The sequence below is a fragment of the Simochromis diagramma genome, unplaced genomic scaffold (genome assembly GCF_900408965.1).
Source record: "Simochromis diagramma unplaced genomic scaffold, fSimDia1.1 OVJJ01000371.1, whole genome shotgun sequence".
Lineage (NCBI taxonomy): Eukaryota > Metazoa > Chordata > Actinopteri > Cichliformes > Cichlidae > Simochromis > Simochromis diagramma.
Genome location: NW_024386920.1, coordinates 5,953,145 through 5,972,244, shown reverse-complemented (window position 1 = coordinate 5,972,244; position 19,100 = coordinate 5,953,145). Strand labels below are relative to the sequence as shown.

General features: G+C 43.1%; 1 protein-coding gene across 2 annotated transcripts; it reads left to right on the top strand.

Moving 5' to 3' along the window:
- The first annotated feature begins 116 nt into the window (after positions 1 to 116).
- On the top strand, positions 117 to 17,948 carry pik3cg (phosphatidylinositol-4,5-bisphosphate 3-kinase, catalytic subunit gamma). 2 transcript variants are annotated; one of them, XM_040036513.1, is made up of 24 exons: positions 117 to 286; positions 1,370 to 1,589; positions 1,675 to 1,846; positions 1,966 to 2,228; positions 5,295 to 5,381; positions 5,474 to 5,574; positions 5,703 to 5,872; positions 5,958 to 6,145; positions 8,087 to 8,194; positions 8,315 to 8,399; positions 8,484 to 8,913; positions 9,022 to 9,120; positions 9,202 to 9,337; positions 11,895 to 11,960; positions 12,085 to 12,228; positions 13,025 to 13,106; positions 13,898 to 14,001; positions 14,154 to 14,300; positions 14,383 to 14,473; positions 14,608 to 14,738; positions 16,840 to 16,951; positions 17,087 to 17,244; positions 17,370 to 17,451; positions 17,670 to 17,948. In XM_040036513.1, the coding sequence occupies exons 2-24, from the start codon at positions 1,377 to 1,379 to the stop codon at positions 17,867 to 17,869; spliced, it is 3,369 nt and encodes a 1,122-aa protein (XP_039892447.1). In that variant the 5' UTR covers positions 117 to 286; positions 1,370 to 1,376; the 3' UTR covers positions 17,870 to 17,948. The 2 variants fall into 2 exon arrangements, with proteins under 2 accessions (XP_039892447.1, XP_039892448.1); XM_040036514.1 differs by lacking the exon at positions 117 to 286 and adding an exon at positions 916 to 1,198.
- The last annotated feature ends 1,152 nt before the right edge of the window (positions 17,949 to 19,100 follow it).

Here is a 19,100-nt window from a genome sequence, read left to right as displayed (position 1 = left end):
AATATTATACATAATAACTTTCTGCACTGGTCTATGAGAGCATGGTGTCGCGTAATGGTATTTTATTTTGGAGAGAAGCCGGAAGTGTCAGTGTGACTCTGACTGGGCAAAAGTTGGCCAGAGAGTTTGACAAAGTTTCTGAGTAGAAGCGCCGCGTTTCCTTAACCACAAACTGTGCACATTAGCTTGAAAGTATCCTTTACTCTATTCCGTGGTCTCTTCTTTCCGCATAAATGCCGAAACTTTTGTCCAAAGCTCCGGATTTCGTTGCCATCTTCGTTCATTGGTGAGTTTTTATAAATTTTATTTTACAGAATTACCGCCTCTCCTTTCGATTATTGCGGCAGCTGTACCGTTACACCACAGGCTAACCCTGCTCGGCTGTGGTCATGTTAAATACAGGCTGAACTATCCCCACCAGTAGATGCCCCACGGTCACTTTTCAAGTGTTTTTAAATGTTTATGACACAGTCGTCAAAACAGCAGACTGTCACTAAAGCCACTTGTAATCACATCCATGTTGTTTTGAGTTTTGCTTCCTGCTTTTCAAAGCTTCCTCTGCTGATGTGACAGAAGCAGAAGGGAAACCCCAGCCATTTAATCCTGAACACGTCAGCCAGTGAAGATGATTTGAAAGAAAAGATGAAAAAGTATTTAGTTATTGGTGAGGTATATGAGTAATACCATCTTGGTAAATCTTTACTTTCCCAAAAGCAGTGCCAGTACATGCAGTCGCCCTCAGTGTGTTTATTTTCTGTGTCTGATTCTGAAGTGTGGTTAGAGGTAACATTTAGATTGCAAAGTGTATTATTCTTGTATAGGTCTAATTATAGAGAGCTGTGTGTGTGTGTGTGTGTGTGTGTGTGTGAGAGAGAGAGAGAGAGAGAGAGGGGGGGGGGGGGGTGTCAGTAAAACATTGAAGGTCTGTGGGCTGATTGCTGCATCTGCCTCTGCACTGACTGACTGAATTTTTCTGATACCAACTTTTAGGAAGTATGCCAATCTAAAACTGGATCTTAAAAAAAGAGAAGTAAACTGAATTTATGATGTGAATAGATGTAAAATAAAAAAGAAATCTGAAGTCTTTCTTAATCTGGGTAAATTTGCTGACACAACATTTTGCTGACATGAGGAGGCGTTGCTGGAAGATGCTTGATACCGGGATGGCTCTGAGTCGTCTATCTTCGAAGATGCTTTGGTATTTTATATTTTCACCAGCCAATCATGGCCTGTCTCAGTTTCCAGCATCAGCAGGAAACACAGCATGTTTCCAATTTCAGAGTTTATTGAAGGGAAGGGCTCGTCACAAATTAATGACACCAGCGCGTTGGATTTTTTTTCCTATTTCCATATGCTCATCCTCCTCAAGCTAGGCGATGGACAGGCAGCAGATCCAGGTGAGCGACGAAGAGTGTCAAGTACCACGAGAAGAGAGCCGAAGGAGGAGGAGAAAGAAAGCCATAACCTCGTCCTGCTCCACCTCCATGGATCAGATCGCTGTCGAGTTTGTGCTGCCCACAGCTGCGCGGGGTGGAAGTGGCCCCGACACTCTGCAGTTGGACGTGGCTGGGAACTGGACTGTCGAACAGGTCCGGCTCGTTCACTCCTTTTCTTCTCAGACCCGCGTACCGTCAGTTGTAGATGTTAAAAATCCTCACTGTGCCTCGTTCGCAGGTGAAAGCCCAGGTATGGATGAAGGCAGTGACTTCGAACCTGTGCCCTGAGTTCTACCAGCGCTTCTCTCCTGACCATTGCATCCTGTTGTACCAGAAGAAGGGCAACGTTTGCGAGATCTATGACAAGCACCAGGTCTTCCAGACGCTAGACTGCATTCGCTACTGGAGAGGTACCACGACCCACTTCTACCTGCAATCAGAGTCTGAGCTGGTCTTTAGCTGTGATGTAAAAATCATGTTTTGTTAAATCATGTTAAATTGTTTTTTATTTGTTTGTTTGTTTCAAAAGCTCTGAAGAAGGATGTGGGGCGGATTCAGCTAGTGCCCCGCCCACAGCCCTCACAGGAGTCTGTGGAGTACCAGCGCTACCTGAACTACCTGATTGGCTACGACGTAACCGACGTCAGCAACGTCCACGACGACGAGCTGGAGTTCACACGCAGGAAGCTGCTGACCCCACGACGCATAGAGCTGTCGGAACGCGACCCAAAGCTCTACTCCATGGACCCCTGGGTGACACGCAAGCCTCTGCCCGAGCACCTGCTCTCCAAGGTTTGTGTGTGTGTGTGTTTATAATAGTATAACACAGTTAGCACTGTTAGCTTTAATTACTGCAGTTCAACATGACTTAGATGTATATGCAAGGTTTGACCCAGAACTCCAAGCCCTGCAGACTTAAATGAAAACCTCTGCAAAATGATGTAGATATTTTCCTATAATTATAAAGTAGAAAAGAAAAACGGGCTAGGTTATTTAAAAAAAAAATGGATCAACCTTTGCTACAGCTTCTGCTTCAGTCATAATAATTCATTTTGAAACCTAAAAAAAGTATTAGCTCCGCGCTTCATCTGCTTGTTCTCTCTTCTTCTTGAGTTATAAAGTCTGTGCTTGCGCTGATGACTGATACAGCTTTAGTCACACATACAAGTGTGACTTGGAGTAGTAAGTTCACTAAAGAGCCACTTTCTTCACCAGCCTGAGCTTACAGGGTAGACGGGGATGTCTGTTGCTACAGAAACCACCTCCTCTATCCTTGTATACACCTATTTGCCTCCTAGTTGTGTGATTGTAATGACAGGTGATTGGATCCTGGAGCGTATTACTACCAGTGTGAAACCCCAGGCTCTTCATTCAAAGTTCTTTCAAAAACACTGACTGTGGAGTGATTTTCTTGGAGAACAGGGCAGAGAATGAGAGCAGCGAGTTTTGCCTTTGAATGAGATGAGGAAAATAGTGCATCAAGAAAACTGCAGATCAACAGGCTGAACTTGAACTTTCAACTGTTTGATGAATTTCTCAGTTTAGTCTTAATTAGAAATTATGTTCCACTAAATGACTGACCCTCCAAAAGTTGATTCTGTTCATCTGGACGTAGCGTTTCAAGGTTCAAGGTTCTTTATTATTTGTCACATGCATAGTTATACAAGTATAACACACAGTGAAATGTAACCTGACACGCTCCTCGACATGTGCACAAATTGGGGGGGGGTGTAGAGGAAGAACATTATATATATATATATATATATATATATATATATACACATATAGTATATACACTGGGTGAATGTGCAGTAGTAGCAGCAAGCAGGTGAATTCTGTACATTAATATGAATAGATATCTGACTATTTTACAGGATAGACAATATAAACATATTTAAAATTAAAGGAATTGAAATGTACATTGTGCCTTGGTTTAGTGTCTGGAAGAGTCCTGTCTCAGTCAATTATAGATGATGTGAGAGGGCGGGTGTGTGTGTTTAGGGCACGGATGGCTTGGGGATAGAAGCTCCTCTTGAGTCTCTCTGTCCTTGCCCGGAAGATGCGGAACCTTCTACCAGATTGCAGAAGTTGGAACAGTGGGAGAAACGTTTCGTCACTTATCCAAGTGACTTCTTCAGTTCCAGTTTTATAGACAGTACATTTGCATAATGACAGAAACTAGCACCACTAAAGGAACAATGGGCTGGGAGGTCAGTTCCTTCATCATGATTATGCAAATTCTCATGACCATTGATCAAAGACCACTGATCAATGGCCATGAGTACCATTCACAGAGAGTTGGGGAATGGCTGCAATCACAGCATTGTAAGATGGCGAAAGAGGAGGGTCCTAGGGTACTTAGGCCCCCTCCTCGATTCAGAGATGGTCTTTTTCTCTTTTCACCTAAATGGCCTCCTTGACTCCAAACCAGCGTTCCTCCCTGTCCAGGATGTGTACATCCTCATCATTGAAAGAGTGTCCACTGGCCTGTAGGTGTCCATAGACTGCAGAGTCCTTGCCTGACGAGGTAGCTCTTCTGTGTTGTGCTGTTCGCTTTGCCAGAGGTTGTTTGGTTTCCCCGATGTATGCCCCAATGAGATGCGGTGTTTAGAAAAAATGCGTCTCAACTGTTCCAATACTCCTAACACGTACGGGATAACTACAGGTTTTCGCTTAGTCTGCCATTGTCTTTCTCTCCTGGATCGGCTGGAGCTTTCTTTTGGCGCCTTCCCAGCTTTGACAAAAGTCCAGCTGGGATAACCACATGTACTCAGGGCCTTCCTGATGTGATGTTTTTCTTCTTCTCTGGCCACTGTGTCTGTGGGGATGGTGTTGGCTCTGTGTTGTAGCGTCCTGATGACACCCAGTTTATGCTCCAGTGGATGATCAGAGTCAAACCTTAAATACTGATCCGTATTGTAGGTTTAAGATACACGTCAGCTTTTAGATGTCCCCCATTACTGATGGAAATCTCACAGAAGGCTAACCTGACACTTTTCATATCCTCCCTGGTGAATTTGATGTGTCGGTCCACAGAGTTAATGTGATCCATGAATTGTGGTACGTCCTGAGATTTGATTTGCACCCAGGTGTCATTGGGGCTCATAAGTATTTTTATCATTGAGCAGTGACAAAATTTTCTCACGATAGTCTTTCTGGTTTAGCAAAACTGTGCACCTACCCCTGTCTGCCGGAAGGATGATAATGTTGTTGTCATTGTTGTTGTGAGTGCCTTCCTCTCCTCCATGGTGATGTTGGATGCTGGGAGCTTTGCATTGCTGCGACAGGCCGAAACTTTTGTCCGTAGTTGCTCTGCTTCCACTTCTGCAATATTGTTGTTTCTGTGGCTGTGATCAGTTCCAATAGCGGGATTTGTCTTGGCGTGACAGCAAAATTCAACCCTTTAGCAAGGATGTTTTTCTCTGTTTGGGTGAGCTGTCTGTCAGACAAATTCTTCACCCACTTGTCCACATCCTCGGTGTCGCATCCTTCTGTCTTCTGGCCGTTTTTGCATAATCATGATGAAGGAACTGACCTCCCAGCCCATTGTTCCTTCAGTGGGCTGGTTTCTGTCATTATGCAAATGTACTGTTTATAAGATTGGGGAAACCTGCAGTCAGCTGAGACTGAGGAAGTCACTTGGATGAGTGACAAAACGGTTCTCCCGCTGAAAACGCAACGTCCAGATGAATAGAATCAACTTTTGGAGATTTACTTACCTGGATGATTGAGAATGCATCAAAACGTAAATGACTGACCATTTGTCAGCAAGCTGTTGGTCAAATGTTGGAGTAAATGTCTTAGTGTGTGTTTATTTAGACTTTCAAGTTGTTTTTTGTGTTCTGCTCCTCCTCTCAGATCAATAATGGCCACATTCTGGTGGTAATCCACATAGGGACAGCCAGCCAGACCATCAAAGTCTCCATTGATGACACACCAACACTGGTAGATGTGCAGTGATGAATTCTACTTATATCTTTACTGTTTCCTCTGCCTATTTCCTGTACAGTTTCCTGAAAGTTTGCCATCTTGTTTAGGTGTTGGCGAGCTTTTTTGCCAAGACATCAAATAAAAGAGCTTTGCTGGGCATCCCCGACAATGTGTGTGAGACTGACTTTGTGCTGCGGGTGTGTGGCAGGTAACCGTGCCGTCGAGTTGGGCTTGAAAGCCGCTGATGGCTTAAACTGAGAACCAAGTTGAGAGAAACAGAGCAGCATTACTATTTTATTCGTTACATTAGAGAGTAAGCATGCCGCTGTCCCACAGGGAGGAGTACCTGTACGGAGAAAAGCCTCTGGAGAACTTTAACTGGATCCGTCAGTGCCTGAAGAATGGCGAGGAAATCCACCTGGTTCTGGAGATGCCTCCTGATCCCGATCTGGATCTGGTCCAGAAGGAAGACTGGGCCCAAGTTGATGACTGCACTGGAGTTGCAGGTAAACAGTTAAACTAAGCTGTTCAGTCATTTTCTTTCCACATGGCCAACCTTGTAACCCTAGTCTTTTGATTTTTCCCTCTCAGGCACCCATGAGCAGCTGACCATTGATGAGAAGGACCATGAACGGGTGTTCACCATCTCCATGTGGGACTGTAACAGGAAGTTCAGAGTGAAGGTGCTGGGTATTGACATCCCATCTCTCCCCAAAGTCCCGGAGTTTATTGTCTACATCGAGGCCAGCATCTTTCACGGGCAGCAGCTTTTAGCTCAGGTAATTGAGACAAAACTACACTTTTTCAAACGACAATTTAAGCCCAGCCATAAAACCAAGTTGATCCCTCTGCAGTCTCTATAGATTAAATTACACTTTGTTTACCCTTTATTTTATCTTTAAATTGCATTAAACTTAAACTTAGACCACTGGCTTCCTACTGGTCTTCATCAAAGCTAAACCAAGTCATATTAACCTAACCTTTTGATCATTTTGTTGTGGCTTTGGAAGCATTTTTAGTGCATTTATCTGACAAATACTATTATGGCCTGTATTTGTATAGCGCTTTATTATGAGGTTAACTTCCTTAACTGACTGTGATCCAGTTTTGGTCCATGCAGATTCTCAGGCATCCAGGTCATGTCTTGACTTACCCGAACTGGCAGCGAGAGATGCTGAAGGTTTCTTCCTGTTGAAAGGGAGTTTTTCCTTCCCAATGTCGCCAAGTGCGTCCTCATAGGGTCTCTAACTTACAATATTAGGCACCTTCAGGTGACTGTTGTGTTTATGTGTATGCTTCTTCTAATAATTAGCATATAAACAGAGGTTAAAATGAGACTAGCCAGGTAGGGTATACCTAAGATTGGGTGGCTTCAGTGCACTCTCACTACTGGTAGCATGAGCATTGCTAACGTTCACTTCCTCTGTCCTGTCTTTCATCTGTCACACTTTAATGTTTTTTTCTCACCCAGAGAAAAAAAAATACAGCAACTGCATATTTAGCTAGCAGATAGTTTGTGTCACAAACTACATAACACAGTTTTCTGTTGAATTTGAAAATGCAACGGCTGCACTGAGGTACCACTGAGCTCCCCGGGTGCTGGATTGCTGCCCACTGCTTCACTGAGTGAATGAGTTAAATATAACTATACAAGCCTTTCAGTCCGTGAAATTGGAAAACTCACTTAACTATGGACGGTGACACTGGTGTTCCAGCACTTTTCCAGTTCATGGCAAGCTTGAGCCTTGGTTGTTTCTGAACATTCAAACCAGTTTTCTACCCTCTGAGGGTGACTGTTTGGGTCTTCTTCTAGACCTTGGTAAAACGGTAAGACATCCAACTAACATGTACTTACATTAACAGATCCTGGAATCTGCAGTTTAAACATAATGGCCCATTATGCTTCCTGAACAGCTTTGGCAGAGCTCTGACCTCAGCCTCTTCAAAATTAAATGGTAAATGGCCTGTATTTATATAGCGCTTTACTAGTCCCTAAGGACCCCAAAGCGCTTTACATATCCAGTCATCCACGGCAAGCTACATTGTAGCCACAGCCACCCTGGGGCGCACTGACAGAGGCGAGGCTGCCGGACACTGGCGCCACCGGGCCCTCTGACCACCACCAGTAGGCAACGGGTGAAGTGTCTTGCCCAAGGACACAACGACCGAGACTGTCCAAGCCGGGGCTCGAACCGGCAACTTTCCAATTACAAGGCGAACTCCCAACTCTTGAGCCACGATCGCCCGTGGACTATGCTTAAATGCTGGGTCTGTGCCAGGAAACCAACCAATTTAAATGAACTCTACCAATTCTGCCAAGAAGAATAGGCAAATATACAGCGAGATTTATTGTTGGCTACTAATAGCACCTGGTTCAGGTGCAACTTGCCAAGGGACATTTAACCCAATATTAGTGGCAGCAGCATGTATATTTTAGACCCTTTATGTATACTTAAATAGTGGATTAAAAAATATCTAAAGGAATTTCAAATTTGTGCACTTACTTCTTGTTTTTGAACTAAAGATGTATGCCACCTTAGAAAAAGAACAGTTCAAAGAAATCATTGGAAGCTCCAAATTACCCTCACATTCATGCCCATGATGACTTCTGCCCACAAATGTATAAGCAGCATGAAAATATATGAAATAGATGGGTTTGAAAAAGGCTGGAGGGTGATAAAAGCAGTGTTTTATTTTATTTTATTTTTTACATTTTTAAGGAGAGAACCACCTCTAAAACTTTCAGTGAAGAAGTGCTGTGGAACTGCTGGCTGGAGTTTAACATTAAGATCAAGGATCTGCCTAAGGGGGCATGCCTTAACCTCCAGGTAATCTAAGAAATTTCTTTCTGGTGCTGTTATCATTCTCTGTTTGTTGGTAGAATAAATAATCATTAAGCTGTAGCTATTGTACTTTTGTTACATAATGGTTCTACGTTTCCCACCCAGGTGATCTGTGGGAAGCAACCCCAGATCCCAAATTCCAAAGGAAGCTCTTATCAAGAGAGTACAGCAGGAAGCAGCTGTCTTGATGGTAAAGTCCTCTCCCTTTCTGTTCTTTCACATGTTGAAAATCTACAGAGCAATGCTTTATTCTGTGTGTTCACCCGGCTTTCAGGAAAGACCAAGAGTCGTCTCCTGTACTACGTGAACCTGCTCCTGATCGATCACCGCTCCTTGCTCCGCCAGGGGGAGTTTATCCTCCACATGTGGAAAATGCCAGAAAAGAGCGAGGAAAGCAGCAGTAGCATCAACGCGGACAAGCTCACCTCAGCCACGAACCCAGACAAGGCCTCTTCCATGGCCATCGCCATTTTGCTGGACAAATACTGCTACCCTGTGGTACTACCCAAGAGCCGGGATGTGGGCCGGGACTGGGCTGTTGGGGGTGAGGACGCAGAGGGAGGGGAGCGGGGTCAGAGAGAGATGCCAAACCACTTGAAAAAGCAGTTTGAGGCCATTGTAGGTACCGATCCCCTACATCCCCTCAGCCCTGAGGACAAAGAGCTGCTGTGGCACTTTAGACACGAATGTATGCGTGACCCCAGGTACTGATTTATTTCTTTATTTGTCCTTTTAAATTAAATGGACAATAAAGTAATGTTTTGCCCCAAAGTACTGAAAATATAATTTTATAACAAATGTCTTGCCCTTAGAGCCTACCCAAAGCTGCTGGGCTCAGTCAGATGGGGGAAACAGGAAGATGTTTTGGCGACGCATCGACTGCTGGAGCGCAGCAGCGCATGGGACACCAGGTACAAGAGCGTTTCAAACTGCCACTGTACTGTGTTTAGGATCAATGTCGTATCACCTTTCACCATAACATTGCTTTGCAGTGGTCTGGATGTTGGCCTGGCCATGCAGCTGCTTGACTGCCACTACTCAGATGCACAGGTTCGCTCAATGGCTGTCAGGAAGCTGGAGACGCTGGAGGATGATGATGTGCTCCGATATCTTCTCCAGCTTGTACAGGTACACCCTGTCTTTTTTCCTTTTATTTTAATATAAATAATATTTGGTTAATCTGAGTAAGAACCACTTCAGTCACAGAATTAGCCATCAGCTCTTTTCTAGGACCTTCCTACCTTTCTGTACATGTGCATTCAGAGCTAAAGATGGAGGGAGGGTGTAAGGTCTCAGCACAGAGGAATCTGTGCCATGAAGCATCAGGGCACTTCTGAAGCCAAAAATGGGTCCAGTTTGACACTAGTGAGGTATACCTAATAAAGTGGCGCCCTATGTGAGAGTCTCCAATTGTAATCGAAGAAGGCTGTAAAAGTATCAGCTGAGTCATCGACTGACGTGGGCTGGCATTAAAATCAGCTGTTATCTGCCGCTAACATTTGCATACCTAACATGTACTCGCTGTACTTGCACAGAACTTTTCTTTCCTCCATCTACAACCAGGAAACAGATGGTACATTTTGTATCCTGCTGTATTCTTTTGGCAGCTGAAATCACATTTGCTTCCAAAACAATCAATCTAATGCATTTTTTAAAATGTTGCTGAATGCTAAAGTTGATCTTTTACAGTTTCTGTGTTGATGTGTTGATAATGTGAGACTGTTTGCACTTTAAAGTTGAACATTCGTTTCCTGTGTCAGATTCAGGCTCTGGTATCTATGTGACGCTGGTTAGCATAGCCTAGCGCAGACATGCTACACTTTAATCCTACGCTGGCAGTTTTTTTGGTGAACAAAAACACACACTGCCTGCTTTACATTGCTGCTGCCAAGTTTTGTGTTGTTGTGAGTTTATGATGCGGTGCTGATGAGCACACACTCTGCTGCTGTTACAGCTGTTTATTGTTGATTTCAAATGTGTAACCACTAACATTTGACTGGGCGGATAAATATTAGCTCGAGAGGACCAAGCCTCTTTTGCATTTACACTCTCACTCTGTCTGATTCACTGTTTCATGCTGTGAGTTTAGTTGACTCTGCAGTCAGCTTTGCATGAGCGATACTGTATCAGTCGTCAGCCGTGGCCAACAAAAGAGCCTTTTAGGAGAAAGACATCTTCCTAAATGCAGTTATGACATCTCACTGATCTGTGGAATATATTATACCATCAAAATTCTCCAGAACATGCATGTGTCAAAGTCTTTGTAGGGTGAACGTGAAAGAATACACATTACATACACTGTTTCCATGATGCTTCACCATATGCTAAAACAAAGGGATTCAGTCCTTTTTAAACCACTCGCTGCCTCTTTTTCTAAACATTTAAATAGCAGTTATGTTGGAGCACAGTTACTTCTGTGTTTTCATTGCACTTGCTTTACTGCCAGTCCATGCTGCTTCCCAACACACTGTAGCCTCTGTTAAAAGGCAGTTCTTCTGGTATAAATGTGTGCACACAGCCTGCTAACTTCACCTGCCAGATGATCAAATCAAATCAAAATGTATTTATATAGCACATATTAAAACAACAGTGTTGACCATAGTGCTTCACAGTCAGTAAAAGCATGAGACAATTAAAACAAACAATAAAACAGGACAACAAACAATAGGTAACAACACAACAGCCAACTAGTTAGAATCAAAAGCCAGTTTTAAGTTTTAAGACGTCTAGGTGCCACGGTTGCAAAGGCCCGGTCACCTCTCGACTTCATTCGAGACCTAGGTTGTGCTAGGAGCCTGTGATTGGATGATCTAAGTGCTCTGTTGGGATTGTATAAGTGGAGTAGTTCAGAAAGATAGCTGGGCGCTAAATTATTCAGAATTTTAAAAGTGAACAAAAGAATTTTAAAATCTATGCGATATTTAACAGGGAGCCAATGTAATTTGGCTAAAATTGGAGTTATGCATTCATAGATTCTCGTACCTGTTAAAAGACGCGCCGGTAACTGAAGCCGGTAAAGAGAAGAGTGTTGGAGGCCCGAGTAGAGGGAGTTACAGTAGTCCAATCTGGATGTGATAAATGCGTGGATAAGCTTTTCAAGGTCCTTTAAAGGAAGGAACGGCTTTGCTTTGGATATCTGACGCAACTGGCAAAAGCTGTTTTGTACCACAGTGGAGACCTGTTTCTCAAGTTTAAAAGAGCCATCCAGGAACACTCCAAGGTTTCTTACAGTGAGCGAGAGATGGCTAGCGAGAGGGTCTAGGGCATCAGCTAACTGGTCTAGCGGAGTGTGACTACCAAAGATTTCGGTCTTATTCTCGTTCAATGTAAGAAAATTATGTGATAACCAAATTTTAACTTCATGCAAACAGTTGAACAGAGGTTGCAAAGAAGCAGACACGTCAGATTTCAAAGGTGAATAAATCTGGATATCGTCAGCATAACAGTGAAAGGAGATGTTGTATTTTCTAAAAATTAATCCCAACGGCAACATGTACAAAGAGAAGAGAGCATGATGTTGTTAGAAAGCCCACCACCACGTGCTTTGGAGTAGGAAGAATGTTTCATTTTCCTTTTTGTGCATTGCACAACACTAGAGGTCACACAGGCTTGTTGTAGAGCACACATTGTGCTATCATCAGAAATCATGTTAGCTGCTTTGTTTATGTGTTTGTGTGTCCTGCAGGCAGTCAAGTTTGAGCCCTACCATGACAGCGCTCTAGTCAGGTTCCTGCTGAAGAGAGCTCTGAGGGTAAGCAGACATGTGTCTGCCTGTTTTATGTCATTTCAGCTCTGTGTGTGTGTGTTTTACTAGCACAATAACTGCAGTCAAAAAAATGTTAAGTTAAACAACACCTTTTGTTTTTCTTTTGCAGAGTAAGCGTATCGGTCATTTTCTCTTCTGGTTCCTGCGGAGTGAAATCGCTCAGTCCAAGCACTACCAGCAGAGGTACGCTGTCCTCCTGGAGGCCTACCTCAGAGGCTGTGGTGAAAATATGCTGCAGGACTTCCGGAAGCAGGTGACACGCCCTATTTATAGATGTTTCCACAATTGTATAGTACTGTGAAAATGTGATACGCATGGTCTGAAGGGCAGGCTGTGAAGACGCCATTCTTAAAGAAGGGAAAATTAGGGGCAACCATCAATAACTTTGACAGCAAATTTAAATGTAGTTTTAGTCATAATTAGAGTAGACTTAACACGGTTTTCAAAGCTTTTTAATTTTCCTTGATGTCACATGTGAAATGTTTCCATATGTCTGCTCATCTCTTCCTCCCAAACGTTGAGATTTTGTGACGTTTTCATGAGACAGAGTGTGAACCAGCTGTACTGATCCTGGGGGCACATCAAATGAGCGTGTCTAACCTCACTGCACATGGTGATTACTTCTGATTGGATCACTTCCAAACTTGTCCCGCCTTTCTAGACAACTTAATAGTTCTGATTGGAATTTTCCGTTCAGAATTATTTCATCTCGTTTTTATTCGCTGGTTTCTGTCCTCGTGCATTCACTTTTATTTAGATATCATTTTTCTTTTCATCAGAGGAAAAGAAGTCATTGATGAAAATTGTGACAAAAAATTGTTGGTCAGCAAAATCAACACTGGTGGCAGCATGTCTTACGGAGTCCAAATTTGGGATAATCTTTACAGAGAATGGAACAAAAAGCAGCTGACCAAAGAAGAGCTTTGCCGAAGACGTCTTAATGAAATGACGAGAAAGCTGCCTAGAAAGGTTCAGGCTGTGTTGAAGAAGAAGGTGTTTGGGGGGTTGGGTTTGAACACATCTTTGACAGAAAGTCCTGATGCTTGCAGGTGGATATGACAGAGGCTCTGCAGAAAGTCACCCGTGAGATCAAGACCATGTCTGCAGACAAGTATGATGTTACGCCACAAGGTGAGGAGCAGAAACAGAAGCACTGATATGAGCCTATATCGTGTAGCATGAACGTGCATTATTTGCTTATTTTTTTAAAGTAATTTAGTGGTACTCCTTTGTGGATGCCCCTGTCACCTCACAGTAAGAGAGCTGGTAGTTCAAACCTGCCGGCCTTTCTGTTTGGAGTTTGCACGTGCTCAGAGCACTCTGGTTTCCCCCTACAGTCCAAAGACATGCCTGTTAGGTTAACTGGTGACAGTAAACTGCGTTTAGGCGTGAATGGTTGTCTCTCTGTGTTAGCCCAGGGTGTAAGCTCAGTTCTTGTCTTATGACAGCTGGAATAGGCTCCAGTGCCCTTGCAAACCCCAAAGTGGATATGTGGAAGAAGATGGATGGATGGTTTCAGTTTTAAATACAAACCCTCCAAGGCTTTGGTCCTGCTTATACAGTGAACCTGCTGACTTTTTCTTCCACACTGGTTTTATTTATTCTGTTATCAACAGAATATCACACTTTTGAGGTTTGCACCCCAAACTTTTGCTTTAAACGTCTACGGTTACCTTTCTTTGCTAAACATTCTTCACTAGTTTATTCTGGGTTGTACTTTCTGTGGTTAACACCAGCATTTGTATCTAAGCATGTGCAAAGCATGTCTGTTGTATGAATACATGGTTGCATGTATGTACTGTATGGTCGGATGTGTATTTATTTTTTATTTTTTGATGTGTCGATATTACTCTGACTATTCTAAACCTAATTTGCACTAAGACTTGAAAAGACGTGTAAAGAAAGAAGTGTGTGTTTTTCAGTGGTGTTTCAGTTGCGTCAGAAGTTGGAGAATCTGCAGTCCTCTGGTCTGCCAGAGAGCTTCAGAGTTCCTTATGATCCAGGACTAAGAGCTGGAGCCCTGCTGGTGAGGAGCAAACACATCAACACGGCCCTGCAATAAACACTGAAATTAGAACAACTTTCAGCTCTCATGAGTGCTTATTTCTGGGCAGAGACGTCAGAATTGTATCTATAAATGACTGAATTTATTGATGAAAACAATTTATCTTTATGTAGATTGAGCAGTGCAAAGTGATGGCGTCTAAGAAGAAGCCGCTGTGGCTGCAGTTCAAACGGGCCGACTCCACCACTCTCTCCAAAGACCCCATAGGCATCATCTTCAAAGACGGTGATGATCTCAGACAGGATATGCTCATCCTCCAGGTGTGTAGCAGCTCAGCCTTAGACAGGACTGAGAGAGTTATGAGAAGAAAAGTTCTGTAGCACTCGTCTGTCTTCTTTGCAGATTCTGCTGATCATGGAGTCGATCTGGGAGACTGAATCGCTGGATCTCTGTCTTTTACCGTACGGCTGCATCTCCACTGGAAATAAGATAGGTCGGTTATTCCCTGCAGAGATACAGAAAACATATTAGATCCTGTGTCCCTCATTTATAACAACCAAGGCTGATCATGTGAGCCTGACAAATCCAAAATAGCGTGTCATCGCTGTCTTTATTGCATCACTGTAGGCATGATTGAGATTGTTAAGGACGCCACCACCATCGCCAACATCCAGCAGAGTGTTGTGGGAAGCACCGGTGCATTTAAAGATGAAATCCTCTACCAGTGGCTCCGGGACAAGTGTGTCAGTGAGGACAAGGTACGTACTGTATCACTGACAGCTTATGCTGGTTTTACGCTTGAGCGGGGGTAGCACGAGGGCAGTCGTGAACAGCCTGACTACCTACAGAGAGTGTTTGTTGTCAGATGGGGTCAGTGTCAAAAATATGCAGTACAACCGGTCTGCGGGCTGCACTTGTTTGTCCTGTGGTCAATCAGCTGCGGTGAAGAGCGAAGTCCTAACACGCAAAGAGCTGAAGGTAAACCAAGTGCTAAACAATGAAGTTTCCACTGCTGTCACTGTGCTTTTCATGCTGTATTTTCCATCTTTGATGATTTTTCATGCTGCTCGCATTCCTGGTCAGTCAGCAGTCAACTGGCGCTCAGTGATGTGCAGCTGGGATTTTTTTTTTTAAAACAATTTATTGCTTAAAAAATCACACGGATGATGTAGAAGTCTCAAATAAAACAAATGGCATTACAAAGCTGTCATCTAGTGTTTTTTAAATCCATTATATAATTGCATTGGGGAAGGGTGATAGACACAGGGGTGGACTTTTTTATGCCCTACTTCCATTTTCGCAAAGCAATCCAGCTGACCGGATTGAAGTCTTTGTCAGGCTGATTCTGGTCCCTGTCCCCCATATTTGATACCTCTGCTCCAATTCATCATTATACTTGATTACATGTCGCTGATCAGCAAAGCTTTAGTTACAAGCCTTGCACGCAATGCATGCATTAAGTAACTGTGTTGATAAGACCAGTTTTGCAGACTTTATTAGATCAGAGGAAATGACACTTTGAAGAGAGGAAGAGAGAGGAAGGAAGCAACCGTCAGAGTTTTTCCTGTCGCCATGGCACCCACGTGCGCTACTTTTAGCACAGACACCTGCACTCCCACAGTCTGCGCTTTTTCCTCTGCGTGGTTTTTTTAAACCGAGTTATGTTTCCAGTAACTACAAGGTCAAAGTTTCTTAAAGGGGACCTGTTACTCTTTTCGTCACTTTTGGCATTAACTCTGTTACAATAATTGATTCTCATATAAATATGGCCAGAGTTTCAAATAAAGGGTCAATATAACGTAAGTACAAGTCTTCCCAAATCTAATCTTCCCTAATCTAGCTCAGTTAGCATTGACTTCTTCTGCTTCTTGGGTGCTTTTGTTTATCAGCAGTGACTCACACACATACCATCAATTTAACCTGCCACCGTATAATTATGGCTGTTCTCTTTCCAAAACAGTATTGTTGTGTGTGTGAGTGAGTGTGCTCACTTGGCTTTTAATAGTGCAGCGTCTGTTGGGCGAGAGTGTAACTGAGGTTGTTTGTTAAAGCTACAATTTACAGATGTGTCCAAAATGCATCACATGCAGGCAGTCAGAAAGCTACACTTCTGAAACAAGGACTGATGCGAAGATACACTCACTGTGTATGTGTGTGTGTGTGTGTGTGTGTGTGTGTGTGTGTGTGTGTGTGCGCGCGCGCGTGCGTGAGTGTGTGTGTGTGTGTGTGCGCGCGCGTGAGTGTGTGTGCGCGTGAGTGTGTGTTTGTGCCTCTGCATGTTCCCAGTGGACAGATTCTGTGTTGGAGCTTTCATAACAACTGCTCATGCAAACTGGAGACTGTGCGACGCAAGTCATTTGTTCAAGAAAACTGAAGATGAAAATTAATAAATTTGACACAGAATTTAGAAAACATAGTGTGTAATAGTCTATCTTTGATACACTTTTAGGCTGTAAGAGTGATGGTGTTTCATTTTTTCCACACCCCTTTCAAAGACCTCTTTGAGATTTAAGACTTGGTTTAAAGGTTAGACCTTAGAACTGAAGAAGCTTCTCGGATGAGAGGTGAAACGTCTTCAAGCAACTTAAAGAAGTCCAGACGCCTTTCTTTGCAAGCTCCTTTGGCTACTTGGTTTAAAGGGTTAAGATAAAGTTAGGCTTAGGTCAGTGTAAGGGCTTTAGCCATTGCATTAGTCGTGATGATTAAACTTGGGTCTTCATGAGGAGCTGAATGTCCTTGTGCATGTTTTTAACAGCTACACTATTAGTGTGAAGCTCACTAATCAAAGCTGGATGGGTTACAGCCCAGATGTTGTCGTACACGAGTACATGATTAAAAACTCTGTTGTCTGTGTTGTAGTTCCAGCAGGCTGTGGAGAGGTTCCTGTACTCCTGTGGTGGATACTGTGTGGCTACATACGTCCTGGGTATTGGGGATCGCCATAACGACAACATCATGATCACTGAATCTGGTAATCTTACATCTGCGTTTTCACGCCACTGTCAGACAAAATACAGATTAAATAATTACAAAAATGGGCTATTTTTTAGAAAGAAATGAAACTCGAGTGGCACCACACTAACAGACCTCCTTTGTGTTTCTGCAGGGAATCTCTTCCACATCGACTTTGGTCACATCCTGGGGAATTACAAGAGTTTCATGGGAATCAGTAAGGAGTGGGTTCCCTTTGTGCTCACACCAGACTTCCTGTATGTTATGGGAACTTCGGGGAAGAAAAGTAGCCCCCACTTCCAGAAGTTCCAGGTGCTTTTTTTCATGTCAATACAATATAGATGCAGGAACACACACGTCCCATTCTTAAATTCATGCAGATTCATGCAAACACCAGTTAGTCACATTTGTCTATATGAACATCCTCTGTGTTTCAGGACGTGTGCGTGAAGGCTTACCTCGCCCTTCGGCATCACACCAACCTGCTCATCATTCTTTTCTCCATGATGCTTATGACTGGTACAATCTCCTCCTGATACCACAACACCCAGTTATTAAAACAATAATAATAGTGTCATTTTCACAGGTTGGTCCAGTTGTACCCAATTTGAGTATGACTGGCTCACCGGTGACAAGTAGTTTTAAACAGATTTTCAATTTTTTTAGATATTGATACCAAAGTGAAGTGAAACTAAGACATGCTCATGCTTTGACACTTATTTTTGGTTCATTAACAGGGATGCCTCAGCTGACTAGTAAGGAGGACATCGAGTACATCCGCGAGGCCCTGACTGTTGGCCGCAGTGAAGATGAGGCACAGCGCCACCTGCTGGACCAGATAGAGATCTGCAGGGAGAAAGGCTGGATGGTTCAGATTAACTGGTTTGTTCATCTGGTCCTGGGAATCAAGCAGGGTGTGGAGAAACGGTCCACTTAGGACTTACTAAGACGTATTCCATGGAAAAAAAAAAGTCAATGACTGAAGAGTCTTAAAATCTGAAGACAATCTAGAAGGATTTAAAATGTTTGCACACAATGTATTTTTGAAAGTGGTGTTTTAGGCATCTAGAGACTGGTCGGTGACCATTAGACAGCCACTGGTCATGAGGGAAAACCATGTTCTCAACAAGTTTTTGAGAGTGGTTTAAAGAGATATACGGTTCTGCAACAAAAACCTCTTTCTGGTTGCTTTTTCAAGGAAGATGCTAACTTGTCTGCAAACACTTGAAAACTGCTCACCCAGCTGTAGTGAAACTGTTAAAAGTGCAACACAAACCAGAAACGGAACACATTTGCCCTCAAAGTAAAAGTTGGGCCTTTTGAAATGTGTTTGTTCCAGTGGTAAGGCAGAACTTTTACTTTGAAGGTGAACCTTCTCTGTTTCCTGTTATGGTGCGCTTTTTCAAGTCAAGGCTGCTTGCAAACAAATTGCTGTCTTCCATGCAAGCTATGGGAAACTGTGGCAATCTAATAGTGACCAAAACAATCACAAGGACGATTTTTGGTGCAGCGCTGATGTCACCTGGCAACCTTCCCCAACTTCCAGGAACCACTTGCCAAGTGGTTGCCAAATACACAGTTTTGCCTAGCAACTAGAGGTTGCCGGGGGAGATGGCCTGATCAGTCTCTAGGCCTGTGTGAATGAGCTGAGACCGTCTGAAATGAGATATTTTGCTAAATAATGGGATGTCACTGTCTACAAAACGTCACTAACTTAAATTTTATCTGCTGAGCCATTCCTGCAAAGCTTTGCGCTAAAGGTTATATGCTATGATTCAGACCAAGGGGAGAGATAAACCAAATACAGGTGTGACTGTTTTCACTGCACAATGGACCATGTCAAACATCAAATGTGTCATTTTTAGATGCAAAATAGGAGTGACCTAAGACTTAAAAGCACTGAATCTGTCTGCTTTAGTGACACCACTAAATGCAGTAGTTAAAAAGAAAGCTTTTAAAACAGAAGCAAACAGTAAAAAACGGATCTTTGCAATGTTTACGTTCATCCTTAAAAAATGTTTTAAATGTGGTCAGAGTATTTTAGTAGTGTTTCAGTGTCCAGGTAATTAAATGTTTAATATATATATTTGACTAGTATGCAAGAGTTTATTGAAATAGTTAGATTCTCCTTTTCAGAGATTGCAAATAATATAACACATCCAACTTTG

Excerpts from the sequence above, each read along its gene's own strand:
- pik3cg (XM_040036513.1), top strand. The coding sequence starts at position 1,377 with ATGGACAGGCAGCAGATCCAGGTGAGCGACGAAGAGTGTCAAGTACCA. Across the intron at positions 9,338-11,894 it reads ATCTTCTCCAGCTTGTACAG|GCAGTCAAGTTTGAGCCCTA; the intron begins GTACACCCTGTC and ends TGTGTCCTGCAG. Across the intron at positions 13,107-13,897 it reads GTATGATGTTACGCCACAAG|TGGTGTTTCAGTTGCGTCAG; the intron begins GTGAGGAGCAGA and ends TGTGTTTTTCAG.